The sequence below is a fragment of the Medicago truncatula genome, chromosome 8 (assembly GCF_003473485.1).
Source record: "Medicago truncatula cultivar Jemalong A17 chromosome 8, MtrunA17r5.0-ANR, whole genome shotgun sequence".
Classification (NCBI taxonomy): Eukaryota; Viridiplantae; Streptophyta; class Magnoliopsida; order Fabales; family Fabaceae; genus Medicago; species Medicago truncatula.
The window spans coordinates 4598268-4618430 of record NC_053049.1 but is presented as its reverse complement, the minus strand read 5'-3'; the positions used below and the strand labels follow the sequence as shown (position 1 = coordinate 4618430).

At 32.8% G+C, this 20163-nt stretch overlaps 2 protein-coding genes and 1 long non-coding RNA gene across 3 annotated transcripts; 1 reads left to right on the top strand and 2 right to left on the bottom strand.

The window, feature by feature from the left end:
• Positions 1-1444: 1444 nt before the first annotated feature.
• LOC11434037 (probable LRR receptor-like serine/threonine-protein kinase At1g05700) lies at positions 1445-8115 on the bottom strand. The gene is made up of 13 exons (XM_003627021.3): positions 7925-8115; positions 7284-7815; positions 6520-6995; positions 5529-5667; positions 5370-5441; positions 4886-4957; positions 4711-4791; positions 4377-4516; positions 3830-4053; positions 3326-3449; positions 2594-2656; positions 2332-2521; positions 1445-2045 (listed from the first exon to the last, which is right to left on the bottom strand). The coding sequence occupies exons 1-13, from the start codon at positions 8019-8021 to the stop codon at positions 1640-1642; spliced, it is 2616 nt and encodes an 871-aa protein (XP_003627069.2). The 5' UTR covers positions 8022-8115; the 3' UTR covers positions 1445-1639.
• A 3598-nt stretch (positions 8116-11713) lies between these two features.
• LOC120575758 (probable LRR receptor-like serine/threonine-protein kinase At1g05700) lies at positions 11714-19465 on the bottom strand. Its single transcript, XM_039829605.1, has 13 exons — positions 19259-19465; positions 18613-19156; positions 17884-18344; positions 17564-17702; positions 17389-17460; positions 16989-17060; positions 16817-16897; positions 16531-16670; positions 15989-16209; positions 15743-15866; positions 12774-12836; positions 12512-12701; positions 11714-12233 (listed from the first exon to the last, which is right to left on the bottom strand). The coding sequence occupies exons 1-13, from the start codon at positions 19353-19355 to the stop codon at positions 11831-11833; spliced, it is 2607 nt and encodes an 868-aa protein (XP_039685539.1). The 5' UTR covers positions 19356-19465; the 3' UTR covers positions 11714-11830.
• On the top strand, positions 13496-15255 carry LOC112417466 (uncharacterized). Its single transcript, XR_003007942.2, has 3 exons — positions 13496-13769; positions 13937-14006; positions 15187-15255. It is a non-coding gene; the product is annotated as an uncharacterized lncRNA (long non-coding RNA).
• Positions 19466-20163: the final 698 nt, after the last annotated feature.

The following is a 20163-nucleotide window of genomic DNA, read 5'->3' as shown; positions in this document are numbered from 1 at the left end:
CAAAGTATGGCTACACGTGGCTCTTAAATAACAAAGAGAATGCTACTATATTATTCTTGGAAGTTCCACCTCGAAAAAAAATACTAAGTTCCTCTTTTAGCTTGCTTGTCGCATTTCGCACGCACTTTATCCTTGCTGCATCATATAAATTTGAATCCCTCCACCCTTTGCACTCGTTGCGGAAATGACGAGGATACATTTCTCCATTGAATCCTATATTATTATCACTCGAAAAACCTTTGTTTTAATCTTTGGTTTCACCTCTCCTGATTTTTTCTTTGCACTGACAGATGCACTTGGCTCAAAAAAGGTATCTCTGGTTCTCAAATCAACCATTGTGACCGACATCTGGTGCACCTGGAAAAGTTGTAATAAAACTTGCTTTGCCAATGAGACTATCCCTCCATATCGCTTGTCCTTGGCTGCCCGCTTCTTGTCTGAAAATTTTCTCACTTATTTCAACAACACTGATTACCGCTCCATTGAAGATAGGTTTGTTAAATGGAATTCCCACAACTTCTGTTTCACAATCATCAATGTTGATGGTAGTTGCATTGGCTTCCCACCCAGGCTGGATTCGGAGATGTAACCCGCAATTCAGCTGGTGTTTGGATTGTTGGCTTTTCTGGCTTCATTTCAGATTCCAAGGAAATTCTTCATGCTGAGATCCTTGCCATACATTGTGGCTTATATCTATCCAAGAACATGGGTCTTCTCAATTCAGGTTTGCTACTCGGACTCTTCTCTTTATGTTAATCTCATTGAAGTTCCCATCAACAGGTTCCATAATCATGTTTTGTTGATCTAGAATATTAAGGATTTGTTGCGTAAAAAGTCCAAATTAGGCTCTTTTAGACCCTTCGCGAAGGCAACGATTGTGTAGTCTTCATAACTAAGCTCGACAAGGCGGGCCAAAGCCCATATAGGTGGGTTACAGTATAGGGACCAACATATGAGGGCCCAAAACATGAAAATAGTACTCGTATATTATCAACGTTCATAAATATTCATTAATAGCAAGAAGTGGTTCACAATTGAAAATACAGCAAATGCATAAATGTAACTAAGAGAATACCAACCAGGAAAATGTATTTGGCACTTGTGACAATATATTATTGTGCAGACAATATTTCTTAAACTGTCTCCTTAGTATTTTTTACCTCCAAATTGTTCCTCGCACCAGAGAGGTATTATGTCTTTAGAATTCACTCGTACGTATTATGTTTTAGCTGAAATGGACCTTTTTGCAGTACTGATTATGACATTTATCTTTTCTTGTATTGGTTATTTTTTCTTCAAAAACTCTTAATATAAAATTAAACACTAACATGATTTTACTCATAAGATAACACATTGGTTGGGGCATCTTTTGTAATTATCAAATAAATCTTTTCAACAATTAGTGAATCGATCAAATTTTGGTTTTTAGAGTAACAATTAACAATTTATTTAACTTTCCATGCACATTAGTACTTCTAATTAAGCATCCATCACTCATACTATAGTAGTTGGTACACTAATTTTTTGATTCCTAGAAAACTTCCATACTATACATTATATTTAACACAACAAGAACTAACATACTAGGACATTTAGCGTAACACTTAATATAGGACAAAAATATAATTATAATGGGTGGTTATCTAGCTAAAATAGTGGTTTCTGATACAGTAGCGAAAGAAACCAATTCATCTCTAGATCTTGTGCTTCCACGCTTTCTCTGAACCATGCTCAAAGATAGACATTCCTTTAGCTCTGCTAATATTTGGCTTATGTCTGGCCTTTCAGTTGCAGTTTGAGAAATGCATGCCATGGCTACCTCAACAACTTTCCATGCAGAATCAATGCTGAATTCACCCTGCAATCTCATATCAACAATGTTTTGAATATTTCCACTTTCAATTATAGGAATAGCCCATTGAAGTATGTGAATTTTTTCTCCGGATGCTTTTACTAGTGCTTTTCGGCCGGTGATCAGCTCAAATAGAATTATCCCAAAGCTGTAGATATCATTTTTTTTATTTGTGTTTCCTGTTCTCTGATATCTATTAAGAAAACAAACAAATAAGACGTATAAGTTATCCTTAAACCTATGTATGTCGTCCTTTCTTTTCATTATTATACATGTTATAAACCAGAACGGAATAGTACTATATGTAGGGGGAAAAAAATGAACATAGCAATCGTTTTTGCACACTGTCTATCATGTAACTTTACCACTTGTTTCAAAGTTAAGTAACCCATTGCTTGAAATGGATATTTGTCACAAGAAAATGCTACAAAAATATTAAAATCTGGCTAATCTAAATAGAATTTATATATCACACTTACTCTGGATCAACGTAACCAAATGTACCACCAGGGCGTGTGGATATATGAGAATCATCGTCGTTACCAAAAGCTCTACTTAAACCAAAATCAGCAATCTTTGCATGAAAATTCTCATCTAGTAGTATGTTGGAAGGCTTCAAATCTCTATGCATAATAGGTGGTTTACATCCATTATGCAGATAATCCAATCCTGAAAATTAACATTAAGGGAAATGCACGGATACAAAATGCAAGAAATACGACGCCAAAAACAATACATTACCATGGGCTGTGTCAACTGCAATGTTAAGCCTCTCATTCCAACTTAGGATATTTGAATTTTTTACTGCAAGCAAACATACATTAGTCTTGAAATATCATTTAAAACGAAAACATAGAAATTCATTACACCCCATCTACCTTCCTTGTTCATGACCTTTTGACGTCAATAATGTGTGTCAACTCAGTGGTAAGAGCTTGATTTTGTGGTCAGAATTCAAATCTCATATGGGACAGTTATAAAATTGTCATTAGTCTACCCTTATTAATAATATTATTATTTTATTTTTTTTGAAAACTCGGTATCCGATCCAAGAATCGACTAATCCGAGGGGACCAATCCCACCGCCCACTTGCGGGGGCCCCGTTTAAAGCCAGAGCAAGCTCTGTATGGACTTAGCCCACCGAAATTGGCACCAGAGGGAATCGAACCTGAGACCTCTGAAGGAGCAAACTCCAAGATCCCAAGCCAACCACTAGGCCAACCCCAAATGGGTTACCCTTATTAATAATTATTTCTCCTTTCCCAATTATTTCTTAAAATAATCCTTCTTATTACAATAGTATAAACTATTGTGCACTAAAAAGTGTATATGGGTTTTTATTCTACCTCTGCTTATGTTTTGTCGATTAAGTTGATGTGAAAATATTCTTCGCATGTTAACCTTAAAAATATAGAATAACTGAAAGTAGTAAATCTATTATGGATATAGACATTGCTGATAAATATAATTACCTAATAATTGTTGGAGATTTCCATTGGCCATGTATTTGTAAATCAATGCTTTGGTTTGACCTTCATCACAATATCCAAGTAGGGGGACCAAATTTCTATGATGAACAACCATTAGAAGTTGTGCCTGCATTTTAAATTTTAGGGTTAATTAAGTAAATGGTCCCTATAAATATTCATAATTTTGTTTTTAGTCCCTACAAAATAAAATCACACTTTTTAGTTCCTATAAAATTTTCCATCAGCATTTTTAGTCCCTGTAAAAAATTTCCATCAATATTTTTGGTTTCTAAAATGCTTAAGGAAAATGTCACAGGGACTAAAAAGTGTGATTTTATTTTGTAGGGACTAAAAACAAAACTGCGAATATTTATAGGGACTAAAAACTTAATTAACCATAAATTTTATCTCCACCAAAGTTAACTGTGAAAATTATGTAGGATTCTATTTATTACTTGAAAAAAAAAATTAGATATGTTGTTTTCTAACTTGAATGCAATGTCTAACCTCTGATTGAAATTCCTTATAACCTTGCTTTGATGATGGTGAAAGCCTCTTAACAGCGACTTGAGTTTGATCTTTTAGAATGCCAAAGTAAACTTTTCCAAATCCTCCTTCTCCAATGATAGTTTTGAAGTTATCCGTAATTTTAAGAATTTCGGTATAACTGAATTTTTGGTGTTTTGATTTCATTGAACCCTTATTATTAGAATTTGGAGACGTATCTTCATCTGTGATAAATAAAATTCAATGAAAGTATGAAAGGATGTGGGAAAAAACTGTTGCAGGATTGCAATTAAAGTTTTACACAAGATGACACAAGTTTAAAACACCATATAGCTAAAGTTTTTATGGAGAGTTGAATTTAATATATGTTATGAGCAATGCGCAACAAAGCGACCACAATAGCCACATCCGCAACCACAACCACAATTTCGAACCATATAGCAACTTGTAAGATATACATGCAAACTGATGGATTAATACACTATCCAAAATATAAACAAGACCTTATTTGAAATATGAACTCATTCCTTTGTCAACTGATAAGTACCTGTTTTTCTTCTAAACAACCAAATTCCAAGAGAAATCAAAAGAATTACAGCTAATGCTGATAAAGATGCAACAAGTGGTACAACAACGTTCTTCTTTTTGCAGGATTCCGTCATGCAAAGATCAGGATTATCATCCACACTGAAAGAAGATAAGGTGCTAAGATATTAGCTATCATATATTTGGTGAAATCATGTTCATGTTAGGAGGAATAAAACTCAATTTTCATTGCCTAATTCATGATTATTAAGATTACAGGAAGAAAAAAATACTTTATTGCAAGTCTATCTTTTTCATGAGTAGGGAATTAATAGACCTTTTAGTATGAGGCATACCTCAGTGATAGTGAACCTGATTTTGATCTATCAAGGAATTCAATTGGGACTAACCCTACAAGTTTATTCTTCCCCACATTTCTGCTAACACAGGAAAAAAAATATATGACATCTTTTTTATCTGTATAATAATAAATCAATGAAATAAAATTTAATGCGACAACATGGGACATACAAGACTTTCAGAGACCGCAGTTGCATCAGAAAATCAGGTAATGGGCCGTTTAAGCTATTGTTTGATAAATCCCTGAAAGAAAAAATTTAATTAAAGAGTTACAATTGTGAACCCCCAATAAAGTGAGAATAATTTCCAAATTGAATAGATTTGGCTTCATCATTTAGGCCCCGTTTGGATAAACAGCTTATATAGATGCTTATAGCATGAGGGCTTATAACATTAGAGCTTACATCATAAGCTCTTATACTTGATAAGCTATTTATGTTTGGAACCAAATGAGATTTATTCTCCCAGTGCGCAGGCATATATGCCCGGTCTATATTTTGATATATATATATATATATATATATATATATATATATATATATATATATATATTTAAAATAACTAAAGTAATAGCATGAAATATGATTATATAACATTGGAAACGCATTTACATTTTATAGTTTTTTTATTTAATCAAATGAGATTAGAAACTCACAAGTACTCTAACATAGTGAGCTTTGAGATGGAAGATGGTATCTCCCCTGTCAATCCACTTGAAGCCAAATTCCTGGTTGCATTTCCAAATATAATTTTAGAGGATAAAAGTTTTTGAAGTTATGCATATGGTTTATTTATTAAGGGATTGTAAACTTACAGAGATGTGATTCTTGGGATGCTATAGCCATCAATACTACAATTTAGGCCTTCCCACATATAATTCACAGGACCACATGGATCTCCTTGCCAATTTCTAGTCACCCCATAAGTATTCTTGATGTTTGTGATAGTATCAACTAGTATTTTGTATTCAAAACAACAGTTAAAAAGGATTTGAAGAGATTGTTATAATATTATACACATTTCTGCAAAATTTATTAAAAAATATGAAATCTACGCATGAGTTAACTTAAAAGTAGGGACCAAAAGTGTTGATGCAAAACTTTTCACTACAAGAAATTTGTCATATAGCAACGGACAGTCTAGTCATATACCAACGGATATATGTGTTGGCTAAAGCTATTAAATAGGTGTATAATGTTGTTGCTATAGCCCCGAAATCTTTTCCAACGGGCTAATTATCCGTTGGTAGAAGCTATTAGGACGGCTTTTTGCCGTTGGTATAGCAAAATATTGTAGACAGCAACAGGCGTCCGTGGGTGTAGGTTTTATGACCTATACCAATGAGTTTTTGGACCTTTACCTAAGGTTTCTGCTGTTGTTAAATGGCAAATTTCTTGTAGTATTTAGAAGATTAAAAGTCGAAAAAAAATTAGAGCGACTAAAAACATGTGTGATCTTTGGAGAGAGATAATTTGTTTATGTTTACATTAAAATATTTATTAGAGAATGCAGAAAATTATGTTAGATATTTAGAGTACGTAGAAAATATATGAAGTGTTAGGTATATGAGGGGAGGCTGGAGTATCACCCACATTAGACAAGAGCAAGCATACAAAGTGAGAGAGACAGCACACGTATATCCAAAATCTTAAGATAATGAGTTTATAGATCGTCTCATTTATAAAGTGTTCAACCTCCACTTTTCTTAACAATGCAAGACTTCTAACTCACACTTGTTACACAAGAAGAAGATCTTATATTTAGCGATAATAGAGTACGGTAGTATATGTGCTAAGCCAGCTTACCATCATCCTGATGAGTTTCCAATTGCGAGAAAAGTTTTACTTTATAAACCTCATAGGCATTGAGGATTGGTGGAAGGGTTGAATTCTCTGTCTTAGAAAGGGAAAATAGATACCTTGTGGCTCCAGTCAAAGGTTTTGTACTAAATGCAGTAGTATATAGTGATTTTGGCGTCACATTTCCATACCAAAACTTGTCATTCACTGTGATATTAAATGATCTGGTTTCATTTGCTGCCAGCTCTTCAACCTCTTTAAAGTGCATGTAGAGATAGAATTGGTCATTTACATTATCTGCTTCCCATGAAAAATTTAAAGGGGCACTGGGAGTTTCTGATGTAACAGCAGTGTTCATCACAATTGCTGGTAGTTCATAATTATTCCCAAGTAATAGACTAGCAGTGCCAGGTGAGATGTGTAATCGTTTAAAACTAGAATTAGAAGGAAACCAGATCCGGTCATAAACATCATCTTTGTACCTATTGTATGTACATTACCAAGACAATTATCAGTAATTAACCTTGATCTTACTTATTTATATTTTAAGTATTATGTTAAATAATTTTTCGATCCCTATAAAATTTTCAAATTCTGATTTTAGTTCGTCTAAAATTTCTCATCAATTTTTTGTCTTTCAAATATTTAAGTCAGATCATATGTACCCTTCATGTTTTTGGATTTTTTTCAAAAATGTTTAGAATATTATGAAAATCCCTCCTAAAAAAAATTATATGATCAGATCATATAAATTCAATAGCAGATCTTACCTGTATTCGTTTGCGATGGAACCTACATCAGATCGTCTCAAGGGTGATACTACTGATTTAGCTGAGTTTGTGACATAAACTTCATTGTTCAAAGTCCTCAATTCTATAACTGAAATGAATGGAGTCCCTTTTCCTGTGTTAACAAGACATGGTTGTATGTAATCTAATAATGGAGTGTATATGATCTCACTGTCTGTGATGTGTGATATATTAGTTAACTTCACTGTATCCCAAACATTAGGTCCAAAATGAAGATCAAATTCTGGTGGCTCATTTAAATCATCATAGTTTCCGTAATAGAAAGAAGATCTGATTAAATATTTAATACCACTTGTTACATTTATTCTGTAACAATTTCTCACTCCACTTGGAAAGCTCCTCACATATTGTAGTTCCTGTTTAATATCAGTCTCTGCTATTTTCTTACTTACACCTGCATCTATGAATTTGGCATCTGAAATATAATTTATGCCTGTGTCCAACGAAGAATAGTTGATATCTTTAGGTAGGCCACAATCTATGCTAATGAATCCTGATACATATAAATTGAAGAACAAATTAAGGTAACATCAACTACAATAATATATTACTAGTAACAAATATGTGACAGAAAGCAGCTATAGACAAATTCATAAACAAACCTGATTGATCCTGAGCTTGTATCAAAACAAAAGTAGTAAGGACACCAAACAATACCAAAAGAAAATGCAGTAACATTCTCATCATTGTTTGCTTCATTATTTTAAATACAAACAATGATGAGTGTTAATCCTATACAAGCAAGAATTTATATACTACGTACTAGAGTGTCGCATTCCTCTTCAACTTTATTATAATATATCCCGGTTTTTGAATTATTTCTTCAAAATACTAATGAGTTAAAAAATTACTATTTTTTTTCAAAATATGGTTTAGAATAGTTTATTATTATTGTGTAGATAAACGAAATGGTAAATAACTACCGAAACTCACAAACAAATGGAGCGGTTCATGTTCGAACTCGATCACGGTGTCTGACCTAACAATTTTGGTATTTTTGTTTGTTGAGATAGGAGTTATGGAGGTCCAATTTATTATTATAAGGAACTAGAAGTTGTTTGGAGTTCGACCGTAAAGTAAGTAAAGTTTACAAGAATCAAATGACTCGCACAATAATATATCATAACTAAACAATTCAACCATATTTTACAAATTCAATGATGTAATTTGCAAGTAAGTCATATCTTAATTCATGAATAATTTACTAATTCAAAGTCATATCTTAATTCATGAATAATTTACTAATTCAATGGTGTAACTTCTAATATATTTATATTCCAGCTGATTTCTGATGTAACGGTTATATTTAAAAGACGTTGCTTAATATCAAAGTGCTCTCTGTCCCAAAAATAAAATCAAAGTACTCAACCTGTCACACCCTCACAGTCACACGTAAATGGTCTCTAATAATAATAATAATAAGGAACGGTGCTCATGTTCATTTTTTATATTTTCTAGCACATTTTTTGTTTGGATAAAGTAGACCTAAATATCTTGACCAAAACAAAAAGTATATACCTAAACTAAATCTGCATATGTAACCAAAAAATAAAAATGAAATGTGCATAAAGACGTTTACTCTAGTGGCCCTCCAAGCCTTAACCAGGTCTGCTCCCTCCAATTGTCATTAACGAGATAAACAACAACTATTTCAACCTTAATTCTATTTTATAAGATTTTCAAACCTTAATTCTAGACTGACATGACGGAAAAGACATCTGCTTAGGATTATCACGAAACTTCTACCTAAAGAGCCTTATTATTCAACACGTCAAACAACCGTACTCATTTTAGTTTGACCAACAAAAAAAAACACAAATAAATCATGACATTGTTATACCAAAGAAAAATTAGTAGTAACTCAAAATAATACAGGTACTAATTTATGTCCATTGTAAAAAAGTTAAAGATTACTTTAAAATTTTTACTTTTTTTTATTAAATAAGCAATTCATTGCATTTCAGTTTTGTCATTGGATTTGGAAGCTCCACCTCCCTAAAAAGGGTAAGTTCCTCTTCTGGCTTGCATGCCATAACTCGGTCCCCATTTTATCCATGTTGCATCATAGAAATTTGAAGCCCTCTACCCTTTGCACTCGTTGTGGAGTTGATGAGGATTGAGGAAACCTTCCTCCATTGAGTCTGAGATTGTTATCAGTTATCACACGAAAAACCTTTGGCTTAATCTTTGGCTTCACCTCTCCAGATTTTTCTTTGCTCAAGACAAAAGAACTTGGCTCAAAATAGGTATCTATGGTTCTCAAATCAACCTCTGTGGCAGGCATATGGGGGACTTCGAGCAACTGTAATGCTACTTACTTTGTAAATGAGACTACCCTTCTATATCGCTTGTCCTTGGCTGCCTGCTCCTTGTCTGAAACTTTTCACTCGTTTCAACGATACACATAACGGCTTCATTAAAGATAGGTTTGTTGATGGTGGTTGCTTTGGCTGCCCCACTCGAGCTAGATTTAGAGGTGTAATCCGCAATTCAACTAGTGTTTGGATTGCTCGCCTTTTTGGCTTCATTTCATATTCTAAGGACATTCTTCATGATGAACTCCTTTCCATGCATTGTGGATTATCTCTAACCAAGAACATGGGTCTTCTGGATTTAGTTTAGCCAAAATGACCATAACACTCTTAAATTGAAATAAAAACTTCAAATACCATCATCCAAAATCATCCCTTTCACACGTGATTTTAGAATAGGCTCACCCTTTCTCTTGTATCCTACCAAACTTTCGACTTGTCTTCCAAAACCTTGTTTTCTCCTCACCGATTGACATAAGTTTTTCATTAATTTTGAGTTCCCAAAATTAGAACAAGGCTCAAAATTAGATCAAACCCTCCTAAAACGTTTGAGACGGTCCTGAAACTCTGCTTCTTCATCCCATTGAGACCTCCATGGTTTAGGATACTCCTTGGTGCTTCTTAAGATTGTTGTTTCTTTCTTTTGTTTTTTTTTAATTGTTTTCATTTTATTTTTTATCACATATATTTGCATAATACAATTGTTGACCCAGGAAATGAAATCAATTAGCATAAGCAAAATCTTTGTTTGATTCTAATCACGCATAAATAATTCATGATAAGTTAGAACTAGTTTACTTTATAAAATTAGTTTCTATTTTTATTTTTTCAAATATATCTTCATTTTAACTTGTTAATAAGGTGTAAGACGTTCGTAAGACTTGATTCAAATGACAAAGTACTATTATTAAATGAACATTGCCAATCCGATTCGAATCCTAAACCTCGCAGTTGTAATAAAGATACAATGAAATGCTAGCTAGATACAGCTAGTTAATGGAAATATAGAAAACAATTTTTTTACATTAGCTTTGTTTTAAAACAAATGCATATAATTGTTCACGTCAAGAGTTCTATTATTTCACTTTTATACATAAATGTGTTTTTAGCATTTCGTTACTTAAAATGTGTTTGCGTCAACAAAAACTACTTAAAACATACTCAATGCAATAAGGTATGTAAATGTAGCCTTCTTACTTCTTAGTTAGATTATGGACAATCTATTTGCTTATCTCAGTTTTCTTCAAAATTTAAAAATGTAGTTTTACAAATGGTTGATAATATAATATCATGCTGAGATAAAAGGAAACTACCAACCTCCTTCTTTAAATCAAGCTGGAAATTAAGATTTTGTATTGTAAAGAAAAATCAACCGCCAAAACCCTCCCCTCTCAAAGTCCTATATTTCTTCTATTTGCTCCTTCTGTTTTTTTAAAAGCCCTCTCATCTCTTCCCCTTCAAAATAAAGCTGGGAATTTATTCGATGCTTGTGACAGCCAATAAATCGTAAACTGTCTCTCCTTAGTATTTTTTATCACCTCTTCCAGATTGTTCCTCCCAGTAGTGACCGGAGAGGTTGTTGCCTACAGGTCCAATTGTTTAATGCCTTTAGAATTCATTCATATTTCATGGCAGCCACTCTACATCTCTGGAGTAACAACTAACAATTAATTTGTTTTTCTATGCACATTATTCTTCATGATAGTTTAGGAGAAAAATAGTGCTTCTAATTAAACATCAATAATACTATAGTAGTTGGCACACTAATTTTTTATTCATTGAAACTTCAAAATACAAATTGTTTTGTATAACACAACAAGGACTAATGTACTACTGCATTTGGATTGACACTGAATATAGGACATAAATATTAGGCTAAAATATGGTTTTGGTCCCTGCAAATATGCCTCGTTTTGGTTTTAGTCCCTGCAAAAAAATTTTGTTGTTTTTGGTCCCTGCAAAATATTTTGCAAGGACCTTTTTCAAAATCAAAAGATTTTGCAGGGACTATTTCTCTAATAAATGGTTAAGTCATCATGTGACACGTGTGCAAATTATCACAAAAGTGGAGCCAGGGACCAAAACCAAAATGAGACATATTTGCAGGGACCAAAAACAACAAAAAAAATTTGCAGGGACTAAAACCAAAACGAGACATATTTGCATTTTGAGCCTAAATATTATCATAAATGATGGTTATCTAGCTAAAATAGCGGTTTCTGATTCAATAGCTAAAGAAACCAATTCATCTCTAGATCTTGTGCTTCCACACTGAACCATGTCCAAAGAGAGACATATCTTTAGCTCTGCCAATATTTGGCTTATGTCTGGCCTTTCAGTTTCAGTTTGACAAATGCATGACATGGCTATCTCTACAACTTTCCACGCAGAATCAATGCTGAATTCACCCTGCAATCTCATATCAACTATGTTTTGAATATTCCCGCTTTCGATTATAGGAATAGCCCATTGAAGTATGTGAATTTTTTCTCCGGATGCTCTTTGTGCAAGTGCTTTTTGGCCAGTGATCAACTCAAATAGAATTATCCCAAAGCTGTAGATATCATTTTTTTTATTTGTGTTTCCTGTTCTCTGATATCTATTAACAAAACAAACGAATAAAATGCATAAGTCATCCTTAAACTTATGTATGTCGGTCGTCTTTTCTTTTCATTATTATACATATGGGGAAAACAACATGAAAATTAAATGAACATAGCAATATATGTTTTTGCACACTATCATGTAACTTTACCACTTGTTTCAAAGTTATGTAATCCATTGCTTGAAATGGATATTTATGCAATGCAAATGCTACAAAAATATTAAAAACTGGTTAATCTACATAACTAAATTGACATTTTATATTACACTTACTCTGGATCAACATGACCAAATGTACCAGCAGGGCGTGTGGATATATGAGAATCATTATCGTTAATAAAAGCTCTGCTTAGACCAAAATCAGCAATCTTTGCATGAAAGTTCTTATCAAGTAGTATGTTGGAAGGCTTCAAATCTCTATGCATGATAGGTGGTTTACATCCATTATGCAGATAATCCAATCCTGAAAATTCACATTAAGGGCAATGTACGGGTACAAAATGCAAGAAATATGACGCCGAAAACAATACATTACCATGGGCTGTGTCAACAGCAATGTTAAGCCTCTGATTCCAACTTAAGGTATTTGAATTTTCTACTGCATGCAAACATACATTAGCTTTGAAATACTGAACAAGCATTTTAAACGAAAGCATAGGAAATATTCATTACACTTGCCCTTCTCTCTGCCTTGTTCATAACCCCTTGTCCTAGATAAGGTGTGTCAAGTTAGTGGGAAGAGTTTGATTTTGTAGTCTCAAGAGACAAAATTCAAATGTCAAATGAAATAGTTGTAAAATTGTCATTAGTCATGTTTTTTTTTTTGTGGTGGTTGTTGGGCTTTAAACCCCGACCTTACATATTTTATGCATCGTCCATGCCAACTGAACTAAGCTCACGATGACAAATTGTCATTAGTCTACCCTTATTATTTATTATTTCTCATTTCCCAATATGTTTTAAAAATAATACTTCTTATTACAATAATATAAACTATTGTGCACTAAAAAGTTTATATGGTACCACTAAGGTACCAATGGCATATATCATGCGCCAATTAAAGTGTGTCACCTACCAATGTTACTTTATAAATGTTTTATTTGATATATATTTTTAAAGGGTGTGCCACGTGGCACATTCTAATTAGGCAATGGTATTTACCTGAAACACACCGTTTTAGTAAATGGGAAAAAACAAAAATAAATAAGTAATAATAATAATATAATATACATAGAACTTTCTACACACTCACGTGGGAGAAAAAAAAAAAAAAAAAAAAAAAAACATAACACACATAACTTTCCCTTTCCATTCTCCTCTCACTTCCGTTAGCTCTCTGTCCCTCATTCCTCTTCTTCCATTTCTTTTTCCTTCCTTTCCCAAATCAATCATCCTTAAGAATAATTGGTCATCTAAGTAAAGCAACTTCATATTCAAGCTCTATCGGTAGAATTTTGGGGGTTAGGGTTTGTGCTTTGAAGTAGAAGGAGAATACCCATATTGTGAGAGTTGCTCATTGAGACTCTTTGAGGTATATTTATCAACTTACAATTCAATTAGTGTTTATTTACACATGAAGATTCGTTAGAAATTATTTTGTAGGTTAGAATGGATAATATAGGGATTTCATGGTTAACTCTAGTTAGAGAAGTGGTGGAATGAGTTTCTAATTCATGAGAAAATATTATTGATGTTCAGATTCGGTGGAAATTTCTCCGGTGGTCATTCAGAAAGGCATCACTAGGAATTGAGTTCTTTCGTCATATCTGTGAGTTGATAACGATCATTATCGCATATTTTCCCTATTAATATTATTGATACTTTGATAATTTTCTATGTTAAAGTGTTTATAAAAATGGGGAACACACCCTTTGAACTTTTTCTTCTCAATGATGCTCATGTTTAAAGTCATCGATGTTATTATGGTCTCTGTTTGAATTTATCTATGATTGGTTGGGCCAATGGTTATATTGAGATTTGGTTGCATATATTATGACATGTGTTTTGGAGATATGGGAAATACGGTTTGAAAAATATGTTTTTGGAAACTTTCGATATTAATATGCGCTCTATTTGGATTTGGATTTTACTTATGATTATAAGTTGTGGATTTTCGATTGAGTTTTGATGATACATATTTTGAAATAAGTTTTGTTATGTTGTGAAATATGGTTTTAGCATTGTGTTTTAAGAATGGTGTTTTGAAAATTATGATTATAATGACGACGACCTAGGTGTACCTAGTATGTGATTTCAATTAGGTAGAGTTACCCCATTAGATGGAGCCACCCCTATGGAAAGGCCGCCATTAGGAGGAGAGGGCTATCAATGAGAGGTAAACTGTCTAATTGAAACTATTTTACACTTTGTTTTGAGTCGAGAGAAAAGAGCTATCCGTTAGATGGAGCCGCCCCATGGAAAGGCCACCATTAGGAGGAGAGGGCTATCAACGAGATGGAGCTAGTTCTCGATTCACCCATTTGATTATTTTCACTAAACTTGGATTTCTATACTTTATTTAAAGTTGATTATTTTGGTATTATGAAATTGAATATGGTTTTATATTTTCTTTGAAGTGATTATTTTGATTTCATTTCATTAAGTTCGATTTTTTTTATATTTTATTTGGATTTGATTATCTCGATTCCTTTTCATTATAATCGATTTCTATATTTTCTTTAAAGTTGTGGATTTGATTTCACCTCTTGACAACATTGAAATTATAGTCTTGTTTGGTTTGATAAATTTACAAAGTTTTATGAATTTTCATGGTACACTTGATTGTGAGTTGTTATATTTTTATACGGTTACTAGCCTTGTAAATTAAAAATTAGATTTGAGAAAAGTAACTAATCGTGCTCTTGTGTGTTTCCCTTCTAGTTGGTGGTGATTGTTGTCTCTCACTAAGTCCCTGTGACTTACTCTTTTATTTTCTATTTTTTTTTCAGATTCAAAGTCAATTGTGTAGAAAGCTTCTAGCAGGGTTAAGGATCTATCAATGTCACTCTTTTGGTAGGTTTCCTATGTATATAAATTGAATGGTCGATGTATCTGCAACTATTGGTAGTCTAGAACTGTTCTGTTGAGTTGTACAAACATCTAGTTATGTTACTTTGAGATTCTGGTTGATAATACAAGTTTATAGATAGGATTCATATCTTGGAAAATATTCAAAGTACAGAGGATACTCTGTTGAAATTTCAGTGGATATCATTTTAAATGAATTTCGATTTAAAAATTGTTTAAATTATAGTTTGTTAAGTGTCGTCAACGGGCTTGCCGGACTAGGATGTTCTAGTTTGTGCGCCGGTCACGATTGTGAATTTTGGGTCGTGACATTACCATTATGGTACACAAGTGCTATCCGTTTGTGTTCTACCTTTGCTTATGTTTTGTCGATTTAGTTGATGTAAAAATATTCTTTACATGTTAACCTTTAAAATATAGATAAACTAGTAGTAAATCTATTATAGATGTTGACATTGCTGATAAATTATAAATTACCTAACAAGTGTTGGAGATTTCCATTGGTCATGTATTCGTAAATCAATGCTTTGATTTGACCTTCATCACAATATCCAAGGAGAGGGACCAAATTTCTATGATGAACAATCGTTAGAAGTTGTGCCTGTATTTTATATTTGATCTCTACCAAAGTTAAATGTGAAATTATGCAAGATTCTATTTATTAATTAACTGAAATAAAAATTAAATATGTTTTTTTTTTTTAACTAGAATGCTATGTCCAACCTCTGATTGAAATTCCTTATAACCTTGCATTGATGATGGTGAAAGCATCTTAACAGCGACTTGAGTTTGATCTTGTAGAATGCCAAAATAAACTGTTCCAAAACCTCCTTCTCCAATAATAGTTTGGAAGTTATCAGTAATATTGAGAATTTCAGTATAAGTGAATTTTTGGTGTTTTGATTTCATTGAACCCCTTTCAGAATTTGGAGATGTAACTTCATCTGTGATAAATAAAATACAATGAAAATATGCAAGGATGTGGGGAAAAAATGTGGCAGGACAGCAATAAATGTTTTACACGAGATGACACAACTATAAAACACTATATAGCTAAAGTTTTCTAGAGCGGTGAATCTAATATATATTATGAGCAATGTGCAACACAGCGACCGCGATAGCCACATCCGCAACCACCCACAATTTCAAACCATATAGCGACTTATAAGATATACTTGCCAACTAATGGATTAATACACTATTCATAGTATAAACAAGGCCTTATTTCAAAATATGAACTCATTCCTATGTCAACTGATAAGTACCTGTTTGTCTTCTAAACAACCAAATTCCAAGAGAAATCAAAAGAATTACAGCTAATGCTGAAAAAGATGCAACAAGTGGTACTACAATGTTCTTCTTTTTGCAAGATTCCGTCTTACAAAGATCAGGATTATCATCCACACTGAAAGAAGATAAAGGTTCTAAGATATTAGCTATTATATCATTGCTGAAACCATGTTCATATTAGGAGGAGGAAAAGAATACTTTATTACAAGTCTATCTTTTTCAGGAGTAGGGAATTAATTGAGCTTTTAGTACGAGGCATACCTCAGTGATAGTGAACCTGATTTATATCTATCGAGGAGTTCACTTGGGACTAACCCTACAAGTTTGTTCTTCCCCACATTTCTGCTAACACAGAACAAAATATATGACATCTTTTTTATCTTTATAATAAAAATCGATGAAATTACATTTAACGCATCAACATGGGACATACAAGACTTTTAGAGACCGCAGTTGTGTCAGAAAATCAGGTAAAGGGCCGTTTAAGCTATTGTTTGATAAATCCCTGAAAGAAAGAAAAAAAAATACGGAGTTACAATTTTGAATCCCCAATAAAGAGAGAATAATTTCCAAATTGAATAGATTTGATTTCATCATTTAACCAAATGAGATTTATTTTCCCAGCGCGCAGGCGTATTGCCTGGTTTATATTTTGATATATATTTAATATTTTAAATAATTGAAATAAGAACGTGATATATGATTATATAACATTTGAAACACTTTCGATTTATTTTTTAAAAAATGTTTTATAATTTTCTCAATTCTAAAACCCCTTGTCCAAACAGACCCAAGCCTTCTGTTTATTTAATCAAATGAGATTAGGAACTCACAAGTACTGTAATATGGTGAACTTTAATATGGAAGATGATATCTCCCCTGTCAACCCACTTGAAGACAAATTCCTGGTTTCATTTCAAAATAATTTCAGGGATATATTTAACATCAAATGATAATTGAAGTTCTTGAATTTATGGATATGATTTATTTAAGGGATTGTAAACTTACAAAGATGTGATTCTTGGGATGCTATTGGCATCAATAGTACAGTTTACGCCTTCCCACATGTAATTCACAGGGACACATGGATCTCCTTGCCAATTTCTAGACACCCCATAAGTGTTCTTGATATTCATGATAGTATCAACTAGTATTTCGTATGAAAATAAAAAGAACAGTTCAAAAGGATTTCAAGTCAATTTTGTAGAAAAGTATGTATGATATTTAGACTTATATTTAGGTAAAGAAATAATCAAATCATTAGGAAATATATAAAGAGGATATTATATTTAGGGATAGAGTACGGTATATGTTTTGAGCTAGCTTACCATCATCCTGATGAGTTTCTGACTGTGAGAAGTCTTTTACTTTATAAACCTCAATAGCATTAGCTATGGGTGGAAGGGTTGAATTATCTGTCTTAAAGAGGGAAATTTCATACGTTTTGGCTCTAGGAAAAGGTTCTCTACTAAATATAGTAATATATGATGTCACAGGTCCATACCAAAACCTATCATTCACTGTGATATTAAACTCTCTAGTTTCATTTGCTGCCAGCTCTTCAACCTCATTAAAGTGCATGTAAAGGTAGTATTGATCATTTACATTATTTGCTGTCCATGAAAAATTTAAAGGGGCACTGGGATTTAATGATGTAACAGCTGTGCTCATCACAATTGCTGGTAGTGCATAGTTATTCTGAAGTAATAGATCATTGTTACTGCTGTTTAATAGTTTAAAACCAGATTTAAAAGGATTCCAGATGCGGTCATAAACATCATCTTTGTACCTGTTGTTTGTGTACATGACAAAAAAAATTGTCAATAAATTGACTTTGATATTACATACATATTGAAGTAAGCTAATTAATATGTTCCTAGCTGGCACCATGCAATTTCAAATCTTTTTATTGATCCGTTCACTTCCGGTGTCACACTTAACAAAATTACACATGTAATAATTTTTTATAAAATACAAAATTTATCTACGTGTATTAACTAATGTTATTGTTTTATTGTCAAACATAACATAATCCACTGCAATGTATTCTTACCTACCTGTAACTTTTGTCACTGATGGAACCTAAATTGAATCGCCTGAAGAGTGATAATACAATTGATTTAGATGAATATGTGACATAAGCTTTATTGTTCAAAGTCCTCAATTCAATAACTGAAATGAATGGAGTCCCTTTGCCTGTGTTAACAAGACATGGTTGTATGTAATCTAGTGATGGAGTGTAAATGATCTCCATAAATGTGACGAGTGATGCATTGGGGAAGTTCACTGTATCCCAGACATTAGGTCCAAAATGAAGATCAAATTCTGGGGGATCATTTAAATCATCATAGTTACCATAATAGAAAGTAGCTCTGATTAAATATTTAGTATCACTTGTTACATTTATTCTGTAACAATTTCTCACTCCATTAGGAAAACTCCTCACATGTTCTAGTTGTTGTTTAACAATAATCTCTGTAGGAGGTATCCTCTTACTTACACCTGAATCTATGAATTTGGCCTCTGAAATGTAATTTATGCCTGTCTCCAACGAAGAATAGTTGACATCTTTAGGTAGACCGCAGTCTAAGCTAATGAATCCTGATATAAAAAGAGGAACATTATATTAAGATAACATCAGCTACAAGCCTACAACAATAATTATTAGGTGACATGAAGCATCTATATACAAATTATCCAAACCTGATTGATCCTGAGCTTGTATCAAAACCAAAATAGTAAGGACAGCAAATAATACAGAAAAAAAATGTAGTAACATTCTCATCACTGTTTGCTTCATTATTAGAAATACAAATAATGATGAGTGATAATCCCATACAAGCAAGACTTTATATACTGCTAGAGTGTCGCATTTCGTTTCAATTTTATTATAGCTGCTAGTATATCCTGCATCATTGTTTTTGTATTATTTTTACAAAATATAGATGTTGGACATATTTATAATTAGTTAAACTTGGTCAATTCAACCATATGTTGACAAGTCTTTTGTAAAGTTGAGAGAATGTTGAATTAGGTGATAAACACAAAAAAACCCCTTACTCAAAATATGGTACCAACAAAGTGAGAACTCTCGGATATTTCATCAAATAGATGGAGTAAAATATTGAAGCAAATTAAAAATAACAAAAGAACACGAACAAAGAAGCAAAACATAAAAACCATAAAAAAAAATATAAAAAAAAAATCCAATACAATTATTATCTCTCAAACCGGGAAGTTATTGAGTTACCAAAATAAAAAATTTCTTAACTAAAGTTGAGACGGTGGTCGAGATCCGGGGCATTAAACCCCTTTTAGAAGGAGAACCGATTGCCGCAGAGGAAAGAGACGACAAAGCAATGACAGAATATGAATTGTGCGTGTAAGCGGGAGAAACAAAGCTCGGCTAGTAATGATACCAAACTACAAAACAAGGAGCAAAACGAAAGCAACCAAAAGGAAGAAGAGGCATCGATCAACAAGGGGATGAATATGACATTATACGGCCCTAACCCTAACAGAGATGAACCTAGCAGAGCTCTTGCGACATATTTTCCTAAAATTGTTACACAAATTTATTCATTTTTTAATTAAGTCCCAAAACTGGT

Excerpts from the sequence above, each read along its gene's own strand:
- LOC11434037 (XM_003627021.3), bottom strand. The coding sequence starts at position 8,021 with ATGAAGCAAACAATGATGAGAATGTTACTGCATTTTCTTTTGGTATTG. Across the intron at positions 5,442-5,528 it reads ATCCCAAGAATCACATCTCT|GAATTTGGCTTCAAGTGGAT; the intron begins GTAAGTTTACAA and ends AAATGCAACCAG. Across the intron at positions 4,517-4,710 it reads TCAGGTTCACTATCACTGAG|TGTGGATGATAATCCTGATC; the intron begins GTATGCCTCATA and ends ATCTTCTTTCAG.
- LOC120575758 (XM_039829605.1), bottom strand. The coding sequence starts at position 19,355 with ATGAAGCAAACAGTGATGAGAATGTTACTACATTTTTTTTCTGTATTA. Across the intron at positions 18,345-18,612 it reads ATCAGTGACAAAAGTTACAG|GTACAAAGATGATGTTTATG; the intron begins GTAGGTAAGAAT and ends CACAAACAACAG. Across the intron at positions 16,898-16,988 it reads CTGCGGTCTCTAAAAGTCTT|AAATGTGGGGAAGAACAAAC; the intron begins GTATGTCCCATG and ends CTGTGTTAGCAG.